This window comes from Paroedura picta, chromosome 7 (assembly GCF_049243985.1).
Source record: "Paroedura picta isolate Pp20150507F chromosome 7, Ppicta_v3.0, whole genome shotgun sequence".
In the NCBI taxonomy this organism is placed as follows: Eukaryota; Metazoa; Chordata; class Lepidosauria; order Squamata; family Gekkonidae; genus Paroedura; species Paroedura picta.
Genome location: NC_135375.1, coordinates 88,527,905 through 88,550,675, shown reverse-complemented (window position 1 = coordinate 88,550,675; position 22,771 = coordinate 88,527,905). Strand labels below are relative to the sequence as shown.

The window sequence follows — 22,771 nt, the reverse complement described above, 5'->3', positions numbered from 1 at the left end:
CCAGCTGGCTGCATGTGGGGGAGTGCAGGAGGTCATCCAGCTGGCTCTATGTGGGGGAGTGCAGATTCAAACCCGGCTCACCAGATTAAAAGTCTACACTCCTAACCACTACACCAAGCTGGCTCTAAAGGGTTGAATGCTCTCTCTTTATTCTACCTACTGGTGTGGCCTTATTTTCTTCCTGAATTTTTTTTTCCCCAGAAGAGTTTCACCTTCCTGTATTTCCAGGATACTGTTAAAGACAAGAAGATTTAATTCAGTGTAGATTTCAGCCCTATTAGGAACTTACTAGTGAACAGAAACAGCACTCATAAGAGCCACCCAAAAAGAGCTCCACATAATCAAAACTATTTAGCACACATTCTGACCTTCCATCCAAGAAGTTCAGAGCAGTGTCCCTTATCCCTCCCTTCTTAATTCTATCCATACACCAACCCCCTGAGGCAGGTTAGGCTGAGTGTGTATGATTGGCCCAAGGTCACCCAGCAAGTTTCCACGGCAGAGTGGAGAACTGGAACCCAGGCCTCTCAGTCCAGCACTCTGAACACTCCACCAGAGTATTGATTATTAGTAGCAACAATGAAATGAAGGGCCGCTACCTGAGAATCCCTTTTTCAGAATGGACTTCTTTTTTGTAACACAGAGAAGATGGGTACTTTGGCTCACCTAGTTTTCAAATGCTCAAAAGTCAATGAGGAGCGAGAGTTATATGGGAAGGCGGTATAAAAGTCCAATAAATAAAATAAATAAAGATGGATTAAACCCCTACTGGACAAGAATGAGTTTACAAATTTATTTATTTAATTTCTAGACCACCGCTGTTGGCCAAGCTGGCTTGTGGCAGTTTAAAATAATAATATAAAAATCATTAAAAACCTCAATGCAATTGGGGGCAATACAATTTGGTACAGTCAGCAGAGTCAATGGCAGCAAATGTCTGGTGGAAGAACTTTGTCTTGCAGGCCTGTGGAACACAGAGAGCTCCTTCAGGGCCCTCATCTCTTCAGGGAGCACATTCCACCAGGTAAGGGCCAGGACCGAAAAGGCCCTGGCTCTGATAGAGGACAGGCATGCTTCCCAGGAGCCTGGGACAACCAGCAGATTCATACCTGCAGCGCAGAGCACCCTGCAGGGAACATAGGGAGATAAGTGTTCCTGCAGATATGTAGGACCCAGGCCATATATGGCCCTAAAGGTCAAAACCAAAATCTTTAACTTGATCTGGAAACTAACCGGCAACCAATGCAGCTGCCATAGCAGCGGCTAGACGTAGGCCCTCCATGATGATCTAGTGAGGACCCTCACAGCCACATTCTGTTCCAGTTGCAATTTCTGGGCCAAGAACAAGGGTAGGCCTGCATACAGCGAGTTACAGAAGTCTAATCTGGAAGTGACCATTGCATGGATCACTGTGGCAATGTGTTCCAAGGACAGGTAGGGTGCTAGTAGCTGTGCTTGGCATAGATGGAAGAACGCCATCTGGGCTACCTTTGTGATCTGAGCCTCCATAGATAGGGAGGCATCAACAATCACTCCCAAATTCCTGATGACAGGTACAGGTGAAAGTTGGACCTCATCCAGGCAGGGTAAGCGCGGTTCCTGCTCCTGTCCCCTTCTACCCAGCCCCAGGACCTCCGTCTTGGAAGGGGTGAGTGTCAGACGACTCTGCCTGAGCTATCCAGCCACTGCTTCCAAACTGGCAAGTTTCCAGGAGAAAGTCCAACTAGCCGTCCATCAGGAGATAGAGTTGGGTGTCATCCGCATATTGGTGACATCTCAGCCCATAACTTTGGACCAGAGGGAGCATATAGATATTGAAAAGTGTGGGGGAGATCTCTCTTTTCCATTACAGGACGTAGACTCACATACTACCAGGTCACTGGCATCCAGTCTCTTGCCAAGTCAACATCAAATTAATAAACTTTTCTGATTTGCCCATGTGATAAGATATACCAACTAAAACGGGGAAAAGGAAATAATAGTTTTATTTCAAATAGCTCCTGATATGAAAAGTATCGATATATATACCAGAAATCATCAATAAGGTTAATACTGGATGCTTCATATAATATGCGGTTGTTCATATATACTTATATAACGGTGCTATTAATAATAGCGCGCGACCACTAAGGCGCGCTCTCGCCTGCAGATTCCGCTCTTCGCCCGCCTAAACCAATATTTGGAGTGCAAACTAATCTACTAAGAAAGGAGCTCGGTGGTGCATCCTACCTTGCTGTCAGCTATGCCCGACCCACAGCACTAAGGGGCGGGAGAGCTCCTTCCAGCCTATCAGACTCTACCCCATTGACTTAGTTCTCTCTCCCGCCTTCCATTGTCCAGGCTACCCATCAAAATGGGGAGGGGGGACTTAACTCTATGGTGGCTGAAGAGTATTGTCTGTGTGGGCGGGAGTAGACGAAATGGGAGGAGCGGTAGTGGGTGATGTCGTCAATCTCCCTCGCCGTAAACCCTTGGCGGTAGTAATGGAGGCGGGCTTCTTGTAGCGGCGCACGCTTATGGCGTCACGAGCGGGTGAGTAGCTTTTTTTGTGGGCAATCCAGATTAGAAAGAAAATGCTGACGGGTGGTCGGAGGGAGTGTTTGCGTGTTGCCCGCAAATGAAGGCGGGGGATGGGGGTAGATAGCAAGAAGCAGAAGTGGCTTCCCCAAAGACATTCTCTATCGTCGGTCCGTTTACTTGTCAATGTCGTGTTGGTTTTGGTGTCAGGTGAGGACCTGCTAGTCACTCGTCGTCCCTCCCGCGGACACCTCGCCTCGTCCTGTAACTGCTTCCTCCTACCTCTGGTTCCATTTAGAATAAATATGCGTGTTATGTGAATGCCAACAGCCGCGAATCTTGGGATATTGGGGGTGCTTTAGAAAGAGCAGAACTTTTACAGTTTAACAAGCAGAAGGTTTATTCTTTCATGGCTAAATGGAAACTCAGGCTTTAGTGTTTTATTTTTTGTTTTCTGTTGCAGTAGCTGGAGTCAAAATATCATGCAAATTTATTCTACATATGTTTTATCCTGGGCTTTTTGTCCGAAATATAGTAGTTAAAGCCTATCACAAATACCAACTGAAATGCTATTTTAGCGAGGTCTTGGTCTAGGCATGATGGAAAACCTGCCTAGCTACTGCTCCTTGTGTCCCTAGCTAAGTGATGACAGCTGAGAGACTTTTCCATCATGGAGCTCAGGGTGGCACACAGGAGGTTCCCAAGCACTTTGGCCCATTTAAGGAAGAACTAGTCCTAAATTTGCTTAGCTTCAGCAAGGTTGCTGCATCACGTACCTTTAGGAAAGGATCCGGGAGGAATACACCTTGCCACCTCACTGGCTTAGCTGACTTTAAAACTGAAGTGTTTTAAACTTGTGCCTCTATTGTTAAAAATCGCCAAGGATGCGGAATGTCTTGCCTTTGCAACTGGATTATTTTAGGGCATGTTTATATTATACATTTAAAGTGGTTTTATGGGTTTAATGATGGTAATTTACTCCCCAAGAATTGTAATCTGTTGAAGAGAAATTGATTTGTGATAGCAATCCCTGTGCCCCTTTAATTAGCCACAGTTTTCTGTGGAGAGATAATAATAGCAGATTATAAATCAGTTAAAAATTTGTAACGTTGATACCCACTTTTTTCACTCTTTCTGTATCTGATGGTTTAACATCCACCTGAGACAGATGTGCATTTGCTCTATCTGATCTAAAACAAATTTATAAACTTTATATTCTGAAAGGCATCAAAGAAATATATTAACTTATATCATAGTATATTGGATTGCTTTGTTACGGAATTTGTGTTGTTGTTTCTTTAAAGCTCTTCCTTTAACAAGTTGCAGTTGTTGCTGACAAGGCTTGACGGTACCAAAAATGGCATCAAACCCTCCTGGACAAGGTAAATGATGATCTTCCTTATATCCTGTGGTTTGGTTTCTGAACTGTGTGAATTCTTTTCCTTTTGTTTTATGAGCAAAGAAAAAGAAAACATTCTAACAAGGAGTCCCTTTAGCTCTTCTGCACTAGGAAAATTCTGGCTTTGGGTTTTGATTTCCTTTAGCCTTAGCAGTGCTTAACATGGCAGTTCTGAACTTGAATGATAGCCAACAGGTTCAGTTCAAAAGAGCTGTGACAGCAAAGGGAAAGGGATTTGTTTGGATCTAGCAAGGCAATTTCTCTTGCCTTGACCTCTACTTAGTAATGGTAAACCAATCTGAATTATTTGAATTTTGTTTTTTTCATGCATAGTGTAAATACATGCCTTTTTCCTTGAAGGTTTGAAATGAGCATAACTTTCACTCCTTTTTTTAAGTTTGTTTATCTGGGCAGACAACAGGCAAGAAGTGGGGAGATCAATTCAGTAGCTTTCCAAACATGCCTCAACCCACCTTCATACGAATGCTAATAGGTCTAGATAATGTTTGGGACAAGCTCTCCCCTTTCTCCAAGCAGGAAACAGATTTGGAGGACTGTAAACTAGTCAGGCCCCAGGAATACTCTCCAGAGAAAGTTCTCTGACCTGGCCTGACCTTGTGAGTGAGTGGGAAAAAGATATGATAAAACTCAGGGGCGCAAGGAGGAAGGTCTCTTTAGGGCTGAGTTCATCAGAGTGGACAGAACTGTTACCTATGGTCTGAAGGAGGCTGCTATGGACCATGTGCTTGCTTGGACAGCTAAAGGAAGCTTCAAGGTAATGGAAACTATGAGAGTTAACTTCCTAAGCTAAGGAGCTTGTCTTATATTTTAGCATCTGATAGGGTGTGCATAGAGAGAAGGATCCCATTTCTTTTTAGTCCCTTGCTCAATCTGAAGTTGTGCTAAAAGTATGCTTGTGAACATTTTCTTTTCAATAAATAAAGGTAAAGGTATCCCCTGTGCACGTACCGGGTCATGTCTGACCCTTGGGGTGACGCCCTCCAGCGTTTTCATGGCAGACTCAATACAGGGTGGCCTTGCCAGTGCTTCCCTTAGTCATTACCGTTTACCCCCCCCCCCCAGCAAGCTGGGTACTCATTTTACTGACCTTGGAAGGATGGAAGGCTGAGTCAACCTTGAGCCGGCTGCTGGGATCAAACTCTCAATCTCATGGACAGACAGTTTCAGACAGCATTTCTGCTGCTTACCATTCTGCGCCACAAGAGGCTCTTTTCAATAAATACTTTATAACATTTGATGCTGGTAGTAGTTGTGTACCAAGTAAATCACCTTCTTGGACTCACCATTATAATAGGGCAGTCAAGGGAAGGCCAGCAAGTAGCTATTCCTCCAGGGCTGCACAAGGCAGTAAACTGTCCCCTTAGGGACCTGGCACTGGACTGCGGGAGAGACACAGAGGCAAGGCCTCGAATCCGGGAAGGAAAGGAGTCCTGATCCTCCCAGCAGGCAATTCCTTACAAAAGTCAGGTGGTGGTAGTGAGAGACATAAAAGCCTCTCAAGGTGTTGGGAAGACCTTGATGAGCAGGGTGGAGCAGGGCCTGCATGCCAGAACAGGCCTGTTCCCATGCACATCACTATCTGGGCTCCACTGAGTGTTACATGTTATTAGTTGCATGTGACTAGAGCTAGACTGAGATCAATGATTTTTCAGCAGCAGATTTTTTATGCAAATGACATTCTGAATTCATTAATATGGTCTGTGGGTGCTTTCCAGCATCCCTGTCTTTGGAAATGCATTCAGCAGCTGTGCTCTTCACAAGCAATCACACTGTGGCATTTAATTCTAATAATTTTTATTTATATGGTTCCACCACTTGGTGCCTGGAGTGTTTTGCATAAAATAATAAACTGCAGTTGGCACAGTTGGTAGCTTACACAATGTAATAAAGTCACATAAAAATCCAATTAGTACATATTTTACAAAGGGGCTAACAGGAAGGTGAAAGGGAGAAACCCATCTTTCCCCCTCAACTTGAATAAACTTGGTTTAAAGGCCTTCAAAGTGCTTTAAAACTAAGGAACAAAGTTGACTATCTAGATGAAGAAGGCCCTGCATTGAAAGAACCATCACAGTGAAAGTTCAGTGTAATTTTTTTTTAATGTTTAATTGAGCTTTAAGGTGATATTTGGCAGTTAGACAAGTTCCACCAGGTCCTGCAAAGCAGAGCTTCTGCCAGGCATTTGGTTGAGGCCAGAGCAGCAGATAACAGTTAACTGGCCCCCCTCTCCCCCCCCCCCCCAAGTATGTAATTAGGGAGGGATTCTGAAGCTGATGAAGCTGAATCCGGTTGCAGGTGGCTGTAAATTTACTGATTTTAACTATTAATTGCTCTTTTTAACTACTAGGTAAGTAAAATTAACAGTTATATATCTTGTTCAATGCTAGTCATGTTGTTCACATCAATAGCTGAGAAGGGCGGTATAAAATCAAATCAATTAAAGTAATAAATAGTAAGCCTATGCTCTGACATGCAGTTCAAGTTCTGTCGCACAGTAGTGTGACCAAGGAACAGGATTTGGGGTGGGATACTGCTGATGAAGGAGCTGGGCTGGTTTTAATTTGCTCTGCTTGTGTACTATGGGACAAAATAGTGCTCAGCAGATACGTACTGCACACTCATAAGGACCTTGTCATATACTGACCCTCTTTCCATTCTGTTAAATATGTCACCATACTGGGAAAATTAATCACATACTGTTACTGCTTTAATCCATTCAGATTTGTTATTCATCCTCTTGAAATATAAATCGTTATATTAATATCATTATGTTTGCTCCTTCCCAAATTTTTATTAGCCTTTAGTTTAATGATGGCTCTTTTTTTTCCTTTTGCTTCCAACATCTAGCAATTAACAATTATGCCTTGAGCTAATAAACAAAAGATTTAATGCCTGCTCTTGGCTTCTTGCCAATTGTAACGATGCCAATAAAATGACTTTGGGATTGAGCAAAAGATTAATACCAAAGGGTCTTCTTATCCAGTTAATTATCTTTTCCCCATTTTCCCCCTAGCTGGCAGGCCTAGAAGGCTAGCTATTGAGATATGATTGAGGATAGTACCACTTGAGGTGGGAGAAATTGCATGTTTGTGTCCCCCATCTAATAAAAAACAACTATCTGTATGAAAGACAGCCTGTTGGGTAGAGGCAGTCTTACCTTGTTTTTTCTCTGTCAGGCTAGCTTTCCACATGCAGTTTGCTCTTTGTTTACATACAGGTGAACATTATTTAGTGCATTTTAAAGTCATCTTTTAACCAGACATAGTCCCCAAAGCAGTTTGGAATAATATTATTAAAATAAACCATGATTAATAAAATTAAACAGGCATCAACATAATTAAAACAACATGCCTGCATGTCGTAGTGGACCCACCAGAAAGGTCCCTTTGTACACAGCACTACCCATTAATCTAGCTTTAAAACTGTTAGGAAACAAGGGTCTTTGGCAATGTGGCTGGTCTTGGGCCCTTAGGGAGGAAGTTGCACAGGCAGGGGTGCGACAGAAGCCTCTCATCTATGCCCTAACCAATGAAACATAAGTTAGAGTTAGCTGGTTCCCAGGAGAAAGGAACCCAAAGGTTGAGCTGCAAAAAATATATTTTTTAAAATTTTCAAATATCTATTACATAAAGTGCACTAGTGCAACATATTAAAAACATAGTTCAGAATTTAAAAGCTTCATATTTCTAACTGCACATGGAATAGACCAACATAGAATGGACCAAATGCATTTTGATCCCAAGAGGTCTTCCTCAGTGGCCAGATTTTTGTGAGGAATGTAAAATCAAAAGGCTTGCTGGGTAGCAAAGAAAAATCTGTTAGGTGCTGCTCCAACTAGTCCTTCTAATTTAAAGGTATATGATTACGAGCCCACCTTCTAAACTATACACGTTCAGAGGCCACCACTCTCTGCTTTTGCCCAGCTCTCAATTGCTGTGTGTCAGATAAAGCTTTGTCATTGCGTTTGGCCCATTCTGTGTTGGTCTGTGATGTTTTTAAATTATCATGACTATGTTTTTAATATGTTGAACTAGTGAACTTTATGAAATAGATATTTTAATTTTTTTTCAGCTCAACCTTTGGGTTCCTAACTTTTCTGGTTAGATTGGCTTTTGGTTTCCCTTTTTGGTTTTGCATCCCAGGGGAGAAAGGGCCATAGACCTCAGTCCCAGACTGGATGACATGGTTCCAGCACAGTCTTCAGATGCTCTGAGCCAAAGTCGCTTAGGCATATAAATATCAACATTAGCACTTTGTATTGAGTCAAGAAACTAGTCAGAAACCAGTGCCGGCTTTATAAGACTATAGAGATCAGCTCCCCAGGGGGAAATGGCTGGTTTGGAGGGAGGACTCTGCAATGACAACTCATCTCTATGCTCTTGGAGATGAAAGAGCTTACTTGGGAGGGGGGAACTTTGTGGTACTGTGCCCCACAGAGGTTGCTAGATGTCATTCTCCAGTTGGGAGCTAGGGATTTGCTGGAATTGCAGGTCAGTCCCCCTGAAGAAAAGGGCAGCTTGGGAGGGAAGACTCTCAGACTTTGGATCCCATGGAGATGCAGGGATGCCAGGCTTCTGGTGGGAAATGTTGTGTGACGGTAATTGATAATAATAAACATCAAATAATTCATAAACTTGTCAGTTTCTTCAACAGAAATATTTAATTGATAGCAAAATTTGCTTGAAGAACTGGAAACCTTTCAGTCAGTACATTCTTCAGTCAGGTCAATATCAAAATAAAGCAGTTGTATATTACAATAAAACATGAAAACATTGGCTGGCAAAAAAATCTCAATTACTGCCTTTGTTAGCTTTTCTCAACATTTTTACCATTGAGAACTCCTTGAAATATTCTTCAGGCTTTGACAAACCCCAGAAGTGGCATCTTCAGGTCCCAGCTGGAGGCTGGCATCCCTGACACTTTTCAGGGATTCCAGCCTTCAGGTGGGACCTGGAGAGAACACACAAGACAAAAGCATTCCGTCTTTCTCAAATAGCAAACCTTATTAACCACACAATCACCTCTTCATGTAGGAAATACCTGAATCTCTCCCTCCTTGGATTGCAGCCATTGGCCAGAAGGGCCACATTTAAAGGAAAGGAATCTCCTAACAATCAATAAGCAAGTCAAAAAAGGCTTACACCATTTTCCTGCAAAAGTTTCTTCTGCCTGTGCTCTAGCTACATCTCTTTAAGGCAATAGCAATTTGTACAGCTTGGTATAGTGGTCAAGAGAAGTAGCTTCTAATGTCGCAAGCTGGATTTGATCCCCTGCTCCTCCACACACTGGGTGACTTTTAGCTACTTAGAGAAAAGGACATTCAAGGGTGCTTTGCCATTTCCTGCCTCCACATCGGGCCACTTAACATTCCTTGGAGGAACTCCAGCCAGGTCCTTCAAGGTCTCCCATCCAAATACTAGACAAAGCCAGCCCTGCTTAGCTTTAAAGATCTGAAGGGATTGGTTGGCCTTACCTGGGCTATATCCAGGTGAGGGGTTTCAGTGGACTAGCCTAACTTAAAACCATAGTGAATTTAAGGGTTTTGTTTTTTTCTGCGGGAAGGGAAGGAAGGGTGGGTTTAAAACACAGCTGCTACATTTTAAAATGCTACTTTCAATGCAAAGCCTCAAATTTGAAGGTTAGTCTATATGCAGATTTCCCCAAGGACAGTCTAGCTATAAACCACTGTACATATTAAATTGTTCTGTATATGTGGTCATAGTTATCGGAGGCAAGTAAAATATTCATACTACTTTAATAATTCAGAGGGAATTTAATGAGCAACATGAATTTAGCTTAATTGTTGCAGAACGTGTTGGGAGAACTCATCAGAATGTAAATTATTGCAAGAAAGTGATAGGGAAGTGGCTTGCTGGTTGTGACTGCAAAAGGGCCAATTAAGTTATCATAAATGGTGCACTAATTGGTTTATATGTTGCCTAGGTAATCTGTATCCTATTGGAAATCTGCCCTGAACAGTGACCTGTGGATCAGAATTGGATGTTCAAGCACCAAAGGTCCTTCTGTCATTAGCACATGGTGCCTTTCTAGTTCAGTGGCCTTTCAAGAAACACACACAACTCTCCTCCTCTCAGCCCAAAGCAAACCCCACTTTAGGCTGAGTATTCTGCCAATCTCTGCTTCTAAGGATATTATTGAGCCATGTTCCACTGCTCAACACAAAGTAAGCTGCTGGGGAAAGCCAAGGATGAAATAAATCATCCTGCACACTGCTCTGCATTTTGGAAGGAATGTGAGAGAACACACTCATTCCTATGGGAGAGGGTATGGAGCAAAGGATTCCCCCTGGCCCAGTGCTGTGTATTCTAGGCAGAAAATGAAGTGGCAGGACCTTACCAGCTCCAGCAATACAAGGTCTCCTGTCTCCTCCATGATGCCAGGAGACAGCTGGGACAACCCTCTATTTATTTTTATTATTATTATTAACTTTATATACCACCCTTTTCAGGATTGCTAACTCAGGGCGGTTCGCAACCCTATATAACTTACAATTAAAACCAGTTGAAATATTCCATAATCACCCCAGCTATGGGTCTTAGTTTCTGCCTCCCCATCTCGCATTGGGTGGGGAGGTGTGAGTTACTTTAAGCAGGGCCCCATATGATGATGTCAGTTTCTGCTATTAACTGGCCCCAACCAAAAGCCTGGCAGAAGAACTCAGTCTTGCTCATGTAGGGCCTGCAGTTCTTTTGGGAGCACATTCCATAAGATAGGGACCAGGATAGGGGTCAAAAAGCCCTGGCCCTGGTTGAGGCCAGATGTACTTCTCTAGAGCCGAGGATCACCAGCCGCCACCATTGGCTAGGCTCCGATGAGATGGCACCAGCCTATCATTGCTGGGTCAGGAGTGAGGCTGGCCTGGTGCCACCTACCTAAGCCGCAGGAGGGGTTGGGGGGGGGGGAGAATGCTTCAGGGATGGGTCCTAAGGAAAGAAGCAACCTAGCAGGGATCTAAGCGGCAGGTGGGGCTGGAGTAAAAGGCAAACTTGCAGACAGGTATTCTGGGAAGGCCAATGGCATGAGTAGGGGCAGGTTCTGAGTGATCTCCTCCAGGCTCCAGTGCTTTCTAGTCAAGAGTATTGTCACTGATCCTGCTCAGAGCTGGGAGAGGGGAGAGGGAGTAAACAGAAGGAGGATCCTGGTATTGCAACTCCCTCCCCTCTTTTTGCTGTGATATTGAGGTGAGGCAGAGGAGAGAGCAGTAGGCAAATATATTTTCTGGGCTATTGTTTCATAAACAGAAGTAATATCTCGATGACCTTAGTGGTCTGCAGGATCAGGAGTTCTACACTCATCTGTTAAAAGTTCTATGTGCATCTCCATAATATACTCTCTCTGAAAACAGAATGCCATTTTAGTGGATAGCAGACTGTTTTCGGAGCCAATAAGCAGGCTTTCTCAATCACGGTTTCATGAAATCCTAGAGTTTCTTGACTGCCCTGGGAGGACTTCCTGAACGGATGGGAGTTAATTATTTTAAATATATTTTTAATTTGTTAAATATTTATTGGGTGATATGACCATATGTGATCATGATGACCTGCCCCCCCCCAGTGGCCAATGTTGGGTCTGGAGGGGGTGGGAAGGGCCCTGGGTGGGCAGCTACACAGCTATGCTTCCCAACCATATTCTGCATGATCACGCCACTTCTAGGGTTTCTCAAAGCATGAAGAATGTTTCAGGGGTTTCTTAACAGTAAAAAAGTTGAGAAAGGCTGCTATAGAGTAACAGTACTGTTTGCCATAGGTTTGCAGAGAGTAGAACAAGCGTCTCATTCTTGAAAAGTGCATTGAGATCTATGGCTATTAATACAGAGCTACATTTGACTATCAAGAAGCTTGTATATCTGGTTTCTCTTATTTATTTTGAGACATTTAGCTGCCTTTCTCCACGTTAAACTCAAAGTGGCTTACAGTACAGGTAAAACCGTGATTATTAAAAATACACACAAGACCAGAATTTAAAATCAGAATTAGCACTGCCAATATTTTAAAAAAAATTAAACACAGTCCCAAATAAAACCATCTTCCACTGTCTTCTAATGACCGAAAGTGTGTTTGTGTCTGTTTGTGTTGGGGGGCTTTGATAGCCTAATTAGGGAGGTCTCTGTCTGTGATCTTCCCAGTCAGCAACATACTTTTTTTTTTTTACTTTAAGTAACTTGTCAACATTTATCAAGTAAGCCCTCCTGTATGACCAATCTTGGTTTGAAGGCCCAAATTAGAACCACTTCCTCATATCTGCTGTGCAGGGCCGGATTTTCCTATAGGCTAACTAGGCTTCAGCCTAGGGCCTCAAGATCAAGAGGGGCCTATATTCCACATTTTTTATAAATGTTAGTACCAATCACAACATGTTTCATTTAACATAATTATATATCACAGTAATGATGTATTTTATTATCTCTCATGTAATTTACAAACTTAAAAATGGGAGTTGAAAGGGCCACATAAGTGGAATAGCCTAGGGTAGCGATCCCCAACCTGTGGGCCATGGACCACATGTGGTCCTTCGACTAATTGGAGGTGGGCCCCGAAGGATGCCTTCTCCCCCCCCCCGGCCCTTTACTTCATCCCCCCCCCCCGGCCCTTCACTTCGGGTGTCATTGTCTCCCATCACTCCTAGATGGGGCTATCTCGTTGCAGAGAAACAAGCTCAGGGATCCCATTGATTTGTCATTGTCATGAGTTAAAATTTCCATGAAAATAAAATGTTCCTTATGTTCATTGTTGTGGCATGTCTGTATCTTATTTTGAAGGGATGTTTAAACATTACCATAGCGATCAGAGAGTGCTGGGGCAGTGGTTGAGAGTAGAGGAGTAAACTACCACCCCCACTGGGCCTCAGTAAAAGGCGTTGAGTGGTCCCCTGCTGCTGTGCCATGCAAAAATTCCACTTGCTGCTGACTGGGCTGCAAGAATGTACATGGGAGTGATGGGAGTCTAAATACATATACAGAGTTATGTCTGTGTTGTCCTAGGTGTTGTGCAGATGTGGGTAATTTATTGGATGTGCAGGGCCAAGGCAGAAGTGTGTTCTGAGCTGGAGTTAACAGTGCAGTTGTATGTTGCAGCTACCTGAAATCAACAGTTTTCATAGTAATAGTAAACTACATTGTAATTAGCCTAACTGGAGTGATGTTGTATGTGATGGATGCATGTATTACCCTCTGAAATGAAAACCTGGAAGCAGTTCTTGAAAAAATTTCAAACACAGTCAGGTTGTATCCTGCTGCACTTCTCAGCCAAGCATCTGACCTTTCTCCAGCCCATGAAGCTGTTACTCTGATGGAAGGCTCCACAGTTAGTTGTGCAGAGTTGTAGTGCATAGCCCAATCACAGTTCAAAACCAGTATTTGCATTTCTTACATTATTTCTCTCTAATGCTGATGACGTTTTGCTCTGTGTCTCCCCACCCCACCCCCATTACATTCTTAAACTTGTCAGTGGGGCCTGGAATCTGTTTTGCTCTTAAAACCTGCAGTTCTCGGGATTCCAACTAGTCCTGTAGGTGGCACAAAAGCACACACACGCAAAAAAGCTGGAATAAACTAAGACACAATTTGGCTGCATTTTGTAGGGATTATTCTGAACACCGTTGCTTCTTGTCTGTAGAATGTGTAATATTTATAATGCAGACACCTGTTTGTAGGGGAAGAAACTGGTGGTGGTGTGCCAGGAGCCTGCTTGTTTTGAAATTAGCTTCCCAAAGCAACCTTTCTCAAGATTAAAGACTTCTCCTAATAGTTAGCATTCACGATATTGTCATGAAGCCACTGCAGGTTATAAATGGAGAAAGAAGAGAGGTGTGTACGTGTGTGTTAATAGACTTCAAGGATGGTGCTGGTGTTCATCAGCTTTGAAGATTAATATATTCCTCATTTATATTCATCCTAATGTACAATGAAGAGGCTTTAAGCCAGTGAGGTAACGGGGTAGTTTGAAGGAATAAAGCCCTTTGCCGACATTTACATTTTTCTCATTCTTGCCAGGCTTTCAGAATAAAAACAGGGTTGCAATCTTGGCCGAGCTAGACAAGGAGAAGAGAAAGCTACTGATGCAAAACCAGTCTTCTACCAGTCACCCTGGAGCCAGGTATTGTACATTCGCAGAACTGCGCATTTATTGCAGCCATGTTCTCAGATCAAAACAAAAAGTCAAATGTGATACATCTAATGGAACCGCTTCATTTTACAAGAGCTGCACGTTGATTGTCCACCTTAAGAGGGACAGCCAGCGCACATACTGTGATGATTCTTCCCCGGCTTCCCCTTTCACTCTTGAAAGGGGGAGAGCTTAGATACTTTTTGTTTTTTAAAAGCATTCTGCTTTACCCCGCTTTTCAAGTTAACTCCACTCCTAAAGGTGCCTCCAGTCTGAAATCCATAATAAAACAGTCAGTGAAATACAATAAAAGAACAATTCAAATCTTAACATTTCATAGAATCCTAGAGTTGGAAGGGGCCATATAACCCCATCTAGTGCATCCTCCAGCCAAGAACAAGGGGACTTAAAACGAAGCATGTAGATGATGGAACAACTTCAGCAGTAGATGTCCAGATCCCATAAGAGTTGTAAAAGGATCCCTCTGTGGTGGTCAGTCTAAGGGAAATATGGGCTGTTCTCAAAAGAGTAGCCATGTGAATCTCTTGCAGCAAAAACACCAGAGTGCTTTGCATGAAAGGGAGGCAGGAACTGCAGAGCCTTCAAACTTTCCTGCATTATTCCTTTTTAATTTAGGCAGACGGTGACATAACAACATAAGAACCAGACACCCCTGTCACACACATATATCTTCACCATCAAATATGTACATTGCATTCTTCCCAGAAGAATTTATTTCTCACTGTGTTCATGAGGTCTTGATCCCAGCGGCCTATGTAAGCATCCAATTTTCAGAGTATGAGGGAAAGCCTCGGGATCTGATCATGACAGGTCAGTTACTTGAGTGTCTCGTTCTTCGGCAGCCTCGGTTTAGATGACACATTGCTTGTCCTTGGCGCCCAAAGAGAATGCCCAGCGATTAATTTTGGGTACTCCTTGAATGTTGAGAGTGGCAGGCTCTCAAACCTTGATACTTTGCCTTACCCGTCCTCTCTTTCTCTAGCTACAAATCCTTTTCATAGTTTTTACAAACCAACCTGTGATTTAATGGAAATTTGAGGTTTCACTTAAGATCAGTGGTTCTCAGCCTGGGAGTGGGGACCCCTTTGGGGGTCGAACGACCCTTTCACAGGGGTCGTGGCAGGGTGAGTAGCTTGGCGGGGATGGGGGCTGCTACTGTTGCTGCTCCTCCTGAAGGTGCCCGCCAATTTATAACCAATTTATATACAGTCGTGAACAATGAATCTTCACGCCATTGGTCAATCTCAGTTTAATTTCTGGTGAAAGAAGACTGACATAATTTTATGGTTGGGGGGCACCACAACATTAAAGGGTCGCGGCATTAGGAAGGTTGAGAACCACTGACTTAAGATGCAAGTATGAATGGCTCTGTAAACAACTGCTTCCCCTCCACTGTTAGTGTAGAGCAGGGGTCCACAACATAGTACCTGCCAACATCTTTTCCGGTGTTTTCTGAAAATGGGTGGGGACTGCTGCTCAGCAGGGCTTCTGCTTGGCCATGGGAGATCTGATTGGCTGTGCAGGTTAATATACTGCTGATTCTGCAACAGCTACCACCACAGTATTGCTAATATTTATCTCACTCCTTGCTAATATTTATCTCACTCCTCTTTCACAGGCTGTTTTTAAAAATTACTCATTGTTCCCTGTGCCCACCCTGTTTACCTCTGTAGGGTGGCTACTCCTCCTGTGGCAGCCATTTTCAGGTCGGCTACACCTCTAGGGTTGGCCGTTTTCTTGTTGACTCTGCCTCTGGGAGTAGCCGTTCTATAGCTGTGCCCATGACCCTGTACCAGGGTTCCAAAAGTGTCCACAGGCTCTAAGGGTTGGGGACCCCTGGTCTAGAGCTTTATCTTATTGCTCATGGTGGTGCAGGTGTTTGTTTGTTTTTTTTCAATGTACTGTATAAACATGTTGGCTACAAGCAAAGTTTGTCTGGGCTGGATCTCAATGGGAAACTCTTTTCATGCATACAGAGTTCTGCAGCCACTCTACCAAACATATGAACTGCCCATCATGAAGACTATGGACCCCTGGTTAGTAGTGCTGCTGTCTTATTCAGGTATCGCTTAGGCAAGTCACTGGGTGGCACTGGCAAGAGACACAAATGAGCTTGGGGGGCCAGGTATCATTCTACTGCATGCCTTCCAGTCGATTTCCCTTTGATTGACACTGGGGCTTGGGCATCCTTCCTGTTTGACCTAACCTGCCATCGCCGGAGCAAGTGTTCCTGAGCAGAAATTGTCCATCTGGTGCCTGCCCACCGTCCTGCATGTCAGGTTTCCCAAACGTTCAGGTCTTGTATTTAAAGCAATGCCTTGCAATGGCTCTGCAATGCCCACCCTGGCCATAGTTCTGTGGTGGTGCTGGATTTTGTTGCGTTTGTATGACATGGGTTCTTTTCCCCCCCTGTTGCTTGCAGCATCTCGCTCACTAGATCCTCCCTTAATAAGGATTTCCGTGATCATGCTGAGCAACAGCACATTGCAGCACAGCAGAAGGCTGCCTTGCAGGTAAGAACTCCTAGAGGAAGCAGGCTCAGATCAACCGTGGTTGAAGGTTTAGGTGCAGGTCTCCTTAATATGTCAAAAGCAACAGTCCCTAGAGCACCTTCCTCCCTTGCTGGAAGCAAACACAGATGTACTCTACAAAAGCTTGGAAACTGCACATGGATGACACTGCTTGTAAATCACAGCTAATCTGCTGGCAGGGGTTCATGGTAATTGTAGTCCATGGACATCTGGAGAGCCATCATTTGGCCACCCCTGGTAGAGAGGGTAACTCAAAGCTCCCTCCTTTGCACCTTGCCATGCTGCGGTTCCAGCAGCAGAGGGTGCAGCAGTAACCTGAAAGACAACCCTGTCAAACGGATTAGGATTTCACCCTGTGTGTCTGGCGTTTCTGTTTGCCTTCCACATTGAATGATGGATCTTGCCATCAAGTGTACTGTCAGGCTGCTTAAAAAACATAAGAGGTTAATAGGACCAAAGTAGCCTGATTGAGCTTAGGGCTCGCCACTTTTGACATTAAGCAGAGGTTGCATTTTTAATGCACAGTTTAGCTGGGATGGCGGTGGGCATATTCAAAGCAAGAAATCTTTTGTTGTCATTTTTCCAAAATGATTATTTTCTTCCCTTTTCCAGCATGCGCATGCACATTCTTCAGGATACTTCATCACCCAGGACTCTGCATTTGGAAACCTTATTCTTCCTGTATTGCCGCGGCTTGATTTGGAGTGAGGGCTTGATTTAGCACCCTTAGAATGAAGGCCATTGGGGTGTGTCTGGTGCTGCTGCTCTTCCCCTTCCCAAGCCATCAGTCGTGATTTGTGAAAATAACCGAGGATTTAAAAGTGGACAGACTTTGCTTCTCTTTTTGAGACCGGCTCTTAATTTGAGGCGGGGGTGGGGGAGACATTAAACTTTTTTGAGTTCTAAACTGCCTTGTGGTCTGAACATTGGATGATGCTGATACGGTGCTTGAGTTTTCTGTCTTGGTTCTTGCTTGTTTTTTCACCTGAATGTACCATATGTCCAACAAGCAGTGCTATAACACTTGCTGTTAACACAGTACAAGAGTCTTCCAAGTAAGTATATGCCTCCTCAGCAATTTGTATAACATCCTGCTAAGGTTGGTTAGTGTTATACCCATTATTTCAGAAAAGAGTCCAAATCTGAGAGGTGAGTGGTTCTTTCTTTTTGTCTTCTTCATGGCTAGAAGGAGAGCTTTGGAGAATGCCCATGTTCAGTCATAGCTCTCACTCCTATATAAATTAGGGATGACCGTGTATTGGACATATCATGAATGATGACAACTATCTAGACCGGGACAATGTTGGAGACATTCTTTTCTGCTGGGGATGGGTGAGAAATGTGTGGACGTCCTCCAAATGGTGAAACAACATTGGGGTGTATCCAGTGTCTCACCCATTCAGGAAACCCTTTCAGGGCTGCCAAGAAACCCCAGGGTTTCACAAAAGCCTGCCCTAGAACCTAATGATATTTGATAGAACAGTTGTAAAAACGACCCTTAAATGTGGACTCAGGTATGCAGGATTGTCAGGTGAGTGTATACATTTTATCTTTTTAGAATCTATTTAAGGAGAAAGGGGAGGTACTGAAGAGAAAAGGGGGGAGGGGGATTATACAACAGAACTGCGTATTAGTGGGAATAACTAAGGAATAACCAGGTTACTGTGCAAAAGCAGCTAAACCACCTTTGAATGTCTCTCATCTTGAAAACTCATGGAGTTGTCTGTGACTCAATGGCAAAAAATAAAAAACCCTCTGTTATCAAAAGCAAAGGCACAAATCCCTCTCTTTATGCAGAGTTACTCCCAGAGGTGTGCTGGGAGACTGGATCCCACCATAGGGAGGCCCACACCGAGCAGGCCGGCCCAGTGGTCTCAATCAGCCCATGTCACAGCATCTTCCCTGGGCCGGCTGGGCAGGCAGACAGTGACTGCTACAACCCAGCTGCATGACTCATCCATCCTGGCTGGTCCCATGGCAGGACTGGGCCTCACAAAGCATGCAGCAAGTAGTTCTGCAAGTCAGCTGGGCTGGTCTCCTTGACCCGGAGCTGGCCCTGGGTGTGGTTTCAGAAGAGGCTGCCCCATCAGGCTATCAGTCCTCCAGGACTTTTCCCAGTTCCCACACAAAGGCCGGTCTGCCTCGGATGACGCCTACATCTGAATTGACAATGTCACTGTTGTCCTTAATTGTTCTTATTTCATTGTTCTAGCAGAAATTTTTAGTTCTTGATAGTAGCAGGGAACAGACTTGGCAAGATTCCCTGAGCAGGCAGAGTTACAGAGGAGAGGGAGATTCCTATTCTACAGTTGGCTTCACCTTCATGGAATTTCCTTAGGAAATCTTAAAACGTAATGAAGAATCATTCCTTTGAGTAGCAGGACCAATGTCACCTTACAAGGTATTTTAACATGCTCTCAGTATATCCACAACTGTCTTGTAGTTTATGCATTCCTCCAGAGAAGCTTTAGAGCCAATATGAATTGTTCTCTTCCTTTCTGAAATGTGAAATAACAGCAACTGTCAAGAATTCACCTGGTAACCACTAGGGTTGCCAAATTCCAAGTGGCAACCTGTAGATCTCCCAAATGTTTTCATGGAGAAAATGGCTGCTTTAGAGGCTGGACTCTATATTCCTGAATTTCTGCCCCTCCTCAGGCTCCACCCCCAAATCTCCAGGAATTTCCCAAAATAGAGTTGACATCTCTATTATTTTAAGTTTTATTACATTTGTATACCGCCCTCCCTTGAGGCTCCACTCTAGTAGGCACTGATCTCTGGGTCGTGTCTGAAGTCCTTCCCATCTCTGATTTCCACAGCTGGTTGAAGAGACCCAATTGATGTCTTCTGAAATCTCCATTATAAACAAGTTTCAAATGGACAAAATTACAAATTACACATAATAAGGCATGTACTTATTTTGTAGTTTACTTGTGCCTACATCTTGTGACCTATCGAGCATACTCTGCTGCAGCAAAAATGCAAATATGTAATGACATCTGTTGGTCTTTAACAGGCCATGAGAGTCCTTTTATTGTTCAGTAGGTGGAATTCGGTAGGTATCCTGGCAGCTCAGTATCCTTCTTGCATGGCTTCTGTATGGAACTCAGGATATTTCACTTACACAGTGCAGGTGTTTCAGAATTACATTGTTATGTGCAAAGATTATTAGGCTGTGAGCTGAGTTTCTTCTGCATGAAAGACACCAGCTTCAGTGACCCAGTGGATTGTATTCTGCTTCTTAGTTTGATCTTTAAATCATCCTTAAAATTAGACTTCTTTCTTTCCCTTCTTACTGATACTGTTTTCCTTTCTGTGATCTATTTACTGTCAAATTCATTCCAGCAAGCCAATGTGAATACATTTTTGGGTTTGCCTAATGTGCACAGCCCACCATAAATTGTGAAATCTTCCCATTTGACAGTTATGCTGGGTTCAGATTTCTTTAAAAAAAATAAAAACACTGTAAATAATTATTAACAGTGAATTACAAACTACATCCTGGAGTCTTGCCATAAATATGTCATCTTTTGAAAACTGGGAAAGGCTTTTATTAGAAATGAAGCCAGTATATTTGTGAATCATTGTCAGATCTTTCCTAGCTGGGTTGTAATTCATTATTTACCAGCTAACGTCAGTATTTCTGAAGCCTACAATATTTGCTGTTTACATGCAGGGATGTAATTATGCCTCTAATCTTTTTGTAGTCTGATGAGTTAAAAGAACTGAGGAGAGGGGGTGGGGTGGAGATACCCTCAGGAAATCAAAGCTACAGGAAGATAGGAACTCTTGGGCACGTAAATCTGTAGTAATATTTCACAGTCATTAACTGTCAGAAAAAGGCGAGCCCAATATAATATGCAATTATCCTACAATGTAAAGGGGGGGAGCACTTGGAACCACTCACATTGGCTGATGGATAGCCCCTGGAAGAGCTTTCCCTATAAATTGTTCAAGTACTTGCCATACCATTTGATGGAGTCAGGCGTAAAAAAAATCTGTGTTGGGTCTATTGTGCACTGCACAATAGAATAGGAAGATCTATTCTAGCCCCTCTGCCATATTACCATCTCCCTAGGCATATAGTTAGGGGGGGAGGGTTGGAGGGGGGGTTAGATTGTTATTGTTTTTAGACTGTTATTCTTATATATGATTGTTGTAATCTACCGTGATCCTGTGCCGGGAACCACAGAATATAAATGTAATAATAAAAAATACATTTTAAAAGTCCCTCAAACAACAGTGCCCAGATCAACACCTAGATGTGAAAGCATGTGGTAAGCTTGGCCTGCATATCACAGAACGTACTCTTGGATACTGTATTTTGTAAACACTTCTCACATGAGCAGAAATTACTGAGGAGCTCGACATACGATGTAACAAGGCCTTTATGCAAGGGAGAGAGTTCATTTGGAATTTGCATTTCCTCCAGGCATAACATTTTTGTTAGTGTTTAGTTACTGTACATAAACACACAAATGTCAGTTATATGTACTGCGAATTCCAGCTTCTGTCTACTAAAAAAAAGTGCTTTCACACACACTAAATAATGCACTTTCAATGCACTTTGCAAGTGGGTTTTACTGTGTGAAACGGCCAAATTCAGTTGCGAATGGGTGTTGAAGTATGTGTGAAAGCACTTGTAGTCTTTTGGCACTTTAGACTTATTCAGTTACTGAGTTTTTGCTACAGCTATCTAGAACTGAGGTGGTGCTTGGAGGCCTGATGGTCCCTGGCAACACCAACTACCAAGTGTCTTTAGAAAATAGGGGAGCCAGGTGTGGCACTTGCCCTGCAGGGCTTGTGATGGGCTAGGCAGACTAAAATAACATTGTTTCAGTAGTAGTAAACACTACAATGTTTTGCCACTCTTTTTTAGTTTTTTAAAAAGTTAACACCACCATCCCTTAAACTTACACTTCCTGTCTGTGGCTCTGCCCTCCACAGCAGCCATTTTGTGGTTGGTTCTGTCTCCTGTGTCAGCCATTTTGTGATTGGGTCCCCCACTCTGTCAGAATTCCAGTGGTGCCCCCAGGTTCAAAAAGGCTAGGGGCCCCTGCTCTAGAAGAAAAGGAGGCGTACCTGCAGTCAAATATTTCTAAACTGGAGATTTCATTAGAAGTCATAGCATTACCTGCGGCTGTAAAACCTCAAGCTTCCTTGATTCTCTGTTGCTTTGGCCTCTTTTACAACAAGCATGTGCACATCCTCATTCTCCTGATCAGGTCACTCACTGCCTCACATCACTTCAGCAGACACAAATGTTGATGTTCTGCAAAAAGAGAAAATTGGGAAGGTGTAACTACACCCCAAGATTTATTTTAAACCAGTTTAATGAGCAGGATTTCCCTCAAAGAATCTTGGGAACTGTTAATTGGCAAGGCTGCAGAGTAATCTTGGTTAGCAATCTTCAAGCCCTTTCCCAAGGAGTCATTAAAGATGGGGAAATACTGTTAAATCAGTTTAAGTAGGCTGTGTAGCTGTGTCCTTAAGAGGTTTCCCCAGTGGAAGACAGCTGTCTAGAAGCATCAGCATCAGCTGACCTGTCACTTTGTGAATCTGATGATGTAAGAAAGTGTCCTAGATCTGCTGACTTACAACCAACCTTTTGTCTGTTTTGCCTTCTTCCCATGGTGTCCCTTTCTGGAAATATATGCCTCTTTGGCTTATTTGTCTGCCAGCCAGCCTAATCATCCTCTTGATCTGATCAGTGGCAGATCCCCCCCCCCCCCACCACAGACACACAAAATCTGAGGTTGCTTATTGTTCGGAGAGGCTCTGTTTATCTATGATGGTGTGACTGATTGTGAAACTGCGACTCCCTTGTTATTTTCATTTTTCTGTCTCCCCCTTCGTTCTCTGTAAGGGTTGCCAGGCTCCCAAGTGGGGCAGAGAACTACATCTGATCTCCAGACAGCAGAAAACACTTCCCCTGGAGAATATGGCTGCTTTGGAGGCTGGGCAACATGGAATCACTTCTCTGTTGAGCTCTTTCCCCTCCTCAAACTTTGTCCTCCTCAGGTTCCACTCCCAAATTCCCAGGGATTCCTCAACCCTGAGTTGCCAGCCCTGTCATCTCCACTTCAATGTTGTAGCTTCAAAGGAAACCCAAATTCATGGAAGAATCAGAATAATTTTATTGGCATAGAATCGACAGA

At 43.5% G+C, this 22,771-nt stretch overlaps 1 protein-coding gene across 3 annotated transcripts; it reads left to right on the top strand.

Moving 5' to 3' along the window:
* Nucleotides 1–2,390: 2,390 nt before the first annotated feature.
* INIP (INTS3 and NABP interacting protein) lies at nt 2,391–17,520 on the top strand. 3 transcript variants are annotated; one of them, XM_077345316.1, is made up of 6 exons: nt 2,391–2,532; nt 3,822–3,899; nt 13,950–14,052; nt 16,059–16,118; nt 16,505–16,595; nt 17,226–17,520. In XM_077345316.1, the coding sequence occupies exons 2-6, from the start codon at nt 3,875–3,877 to the stop codon at nt 17,319–17,321; spliced, it is 375 nt and encodes a 124-aa protein (XP_077201431.1). In that variant the 5' UTR covers nt 2,391–2,532; nt 3,822–3,874; the 3' UTR covers nt 17,322–17,520. The 3 variants fall into 3 exon arrangements, with proteins under 3 accessions (XP_077201431.1, XP_077201430.1, XP_077201432.1); XM_077345315.1 differs by lacking the exon at nt 2,391–2,532 and adding an exon at nt 2,540–2,727; XM_077345317.1 differs by lacking the exons at nt 2,391–2,532; nt 16,059–16,118 and adding an exon at nt 2,540–2,727.
* The last annotated feature ends 5,251 nt before the right edge of the window (nt 17,521–22,771 follow it).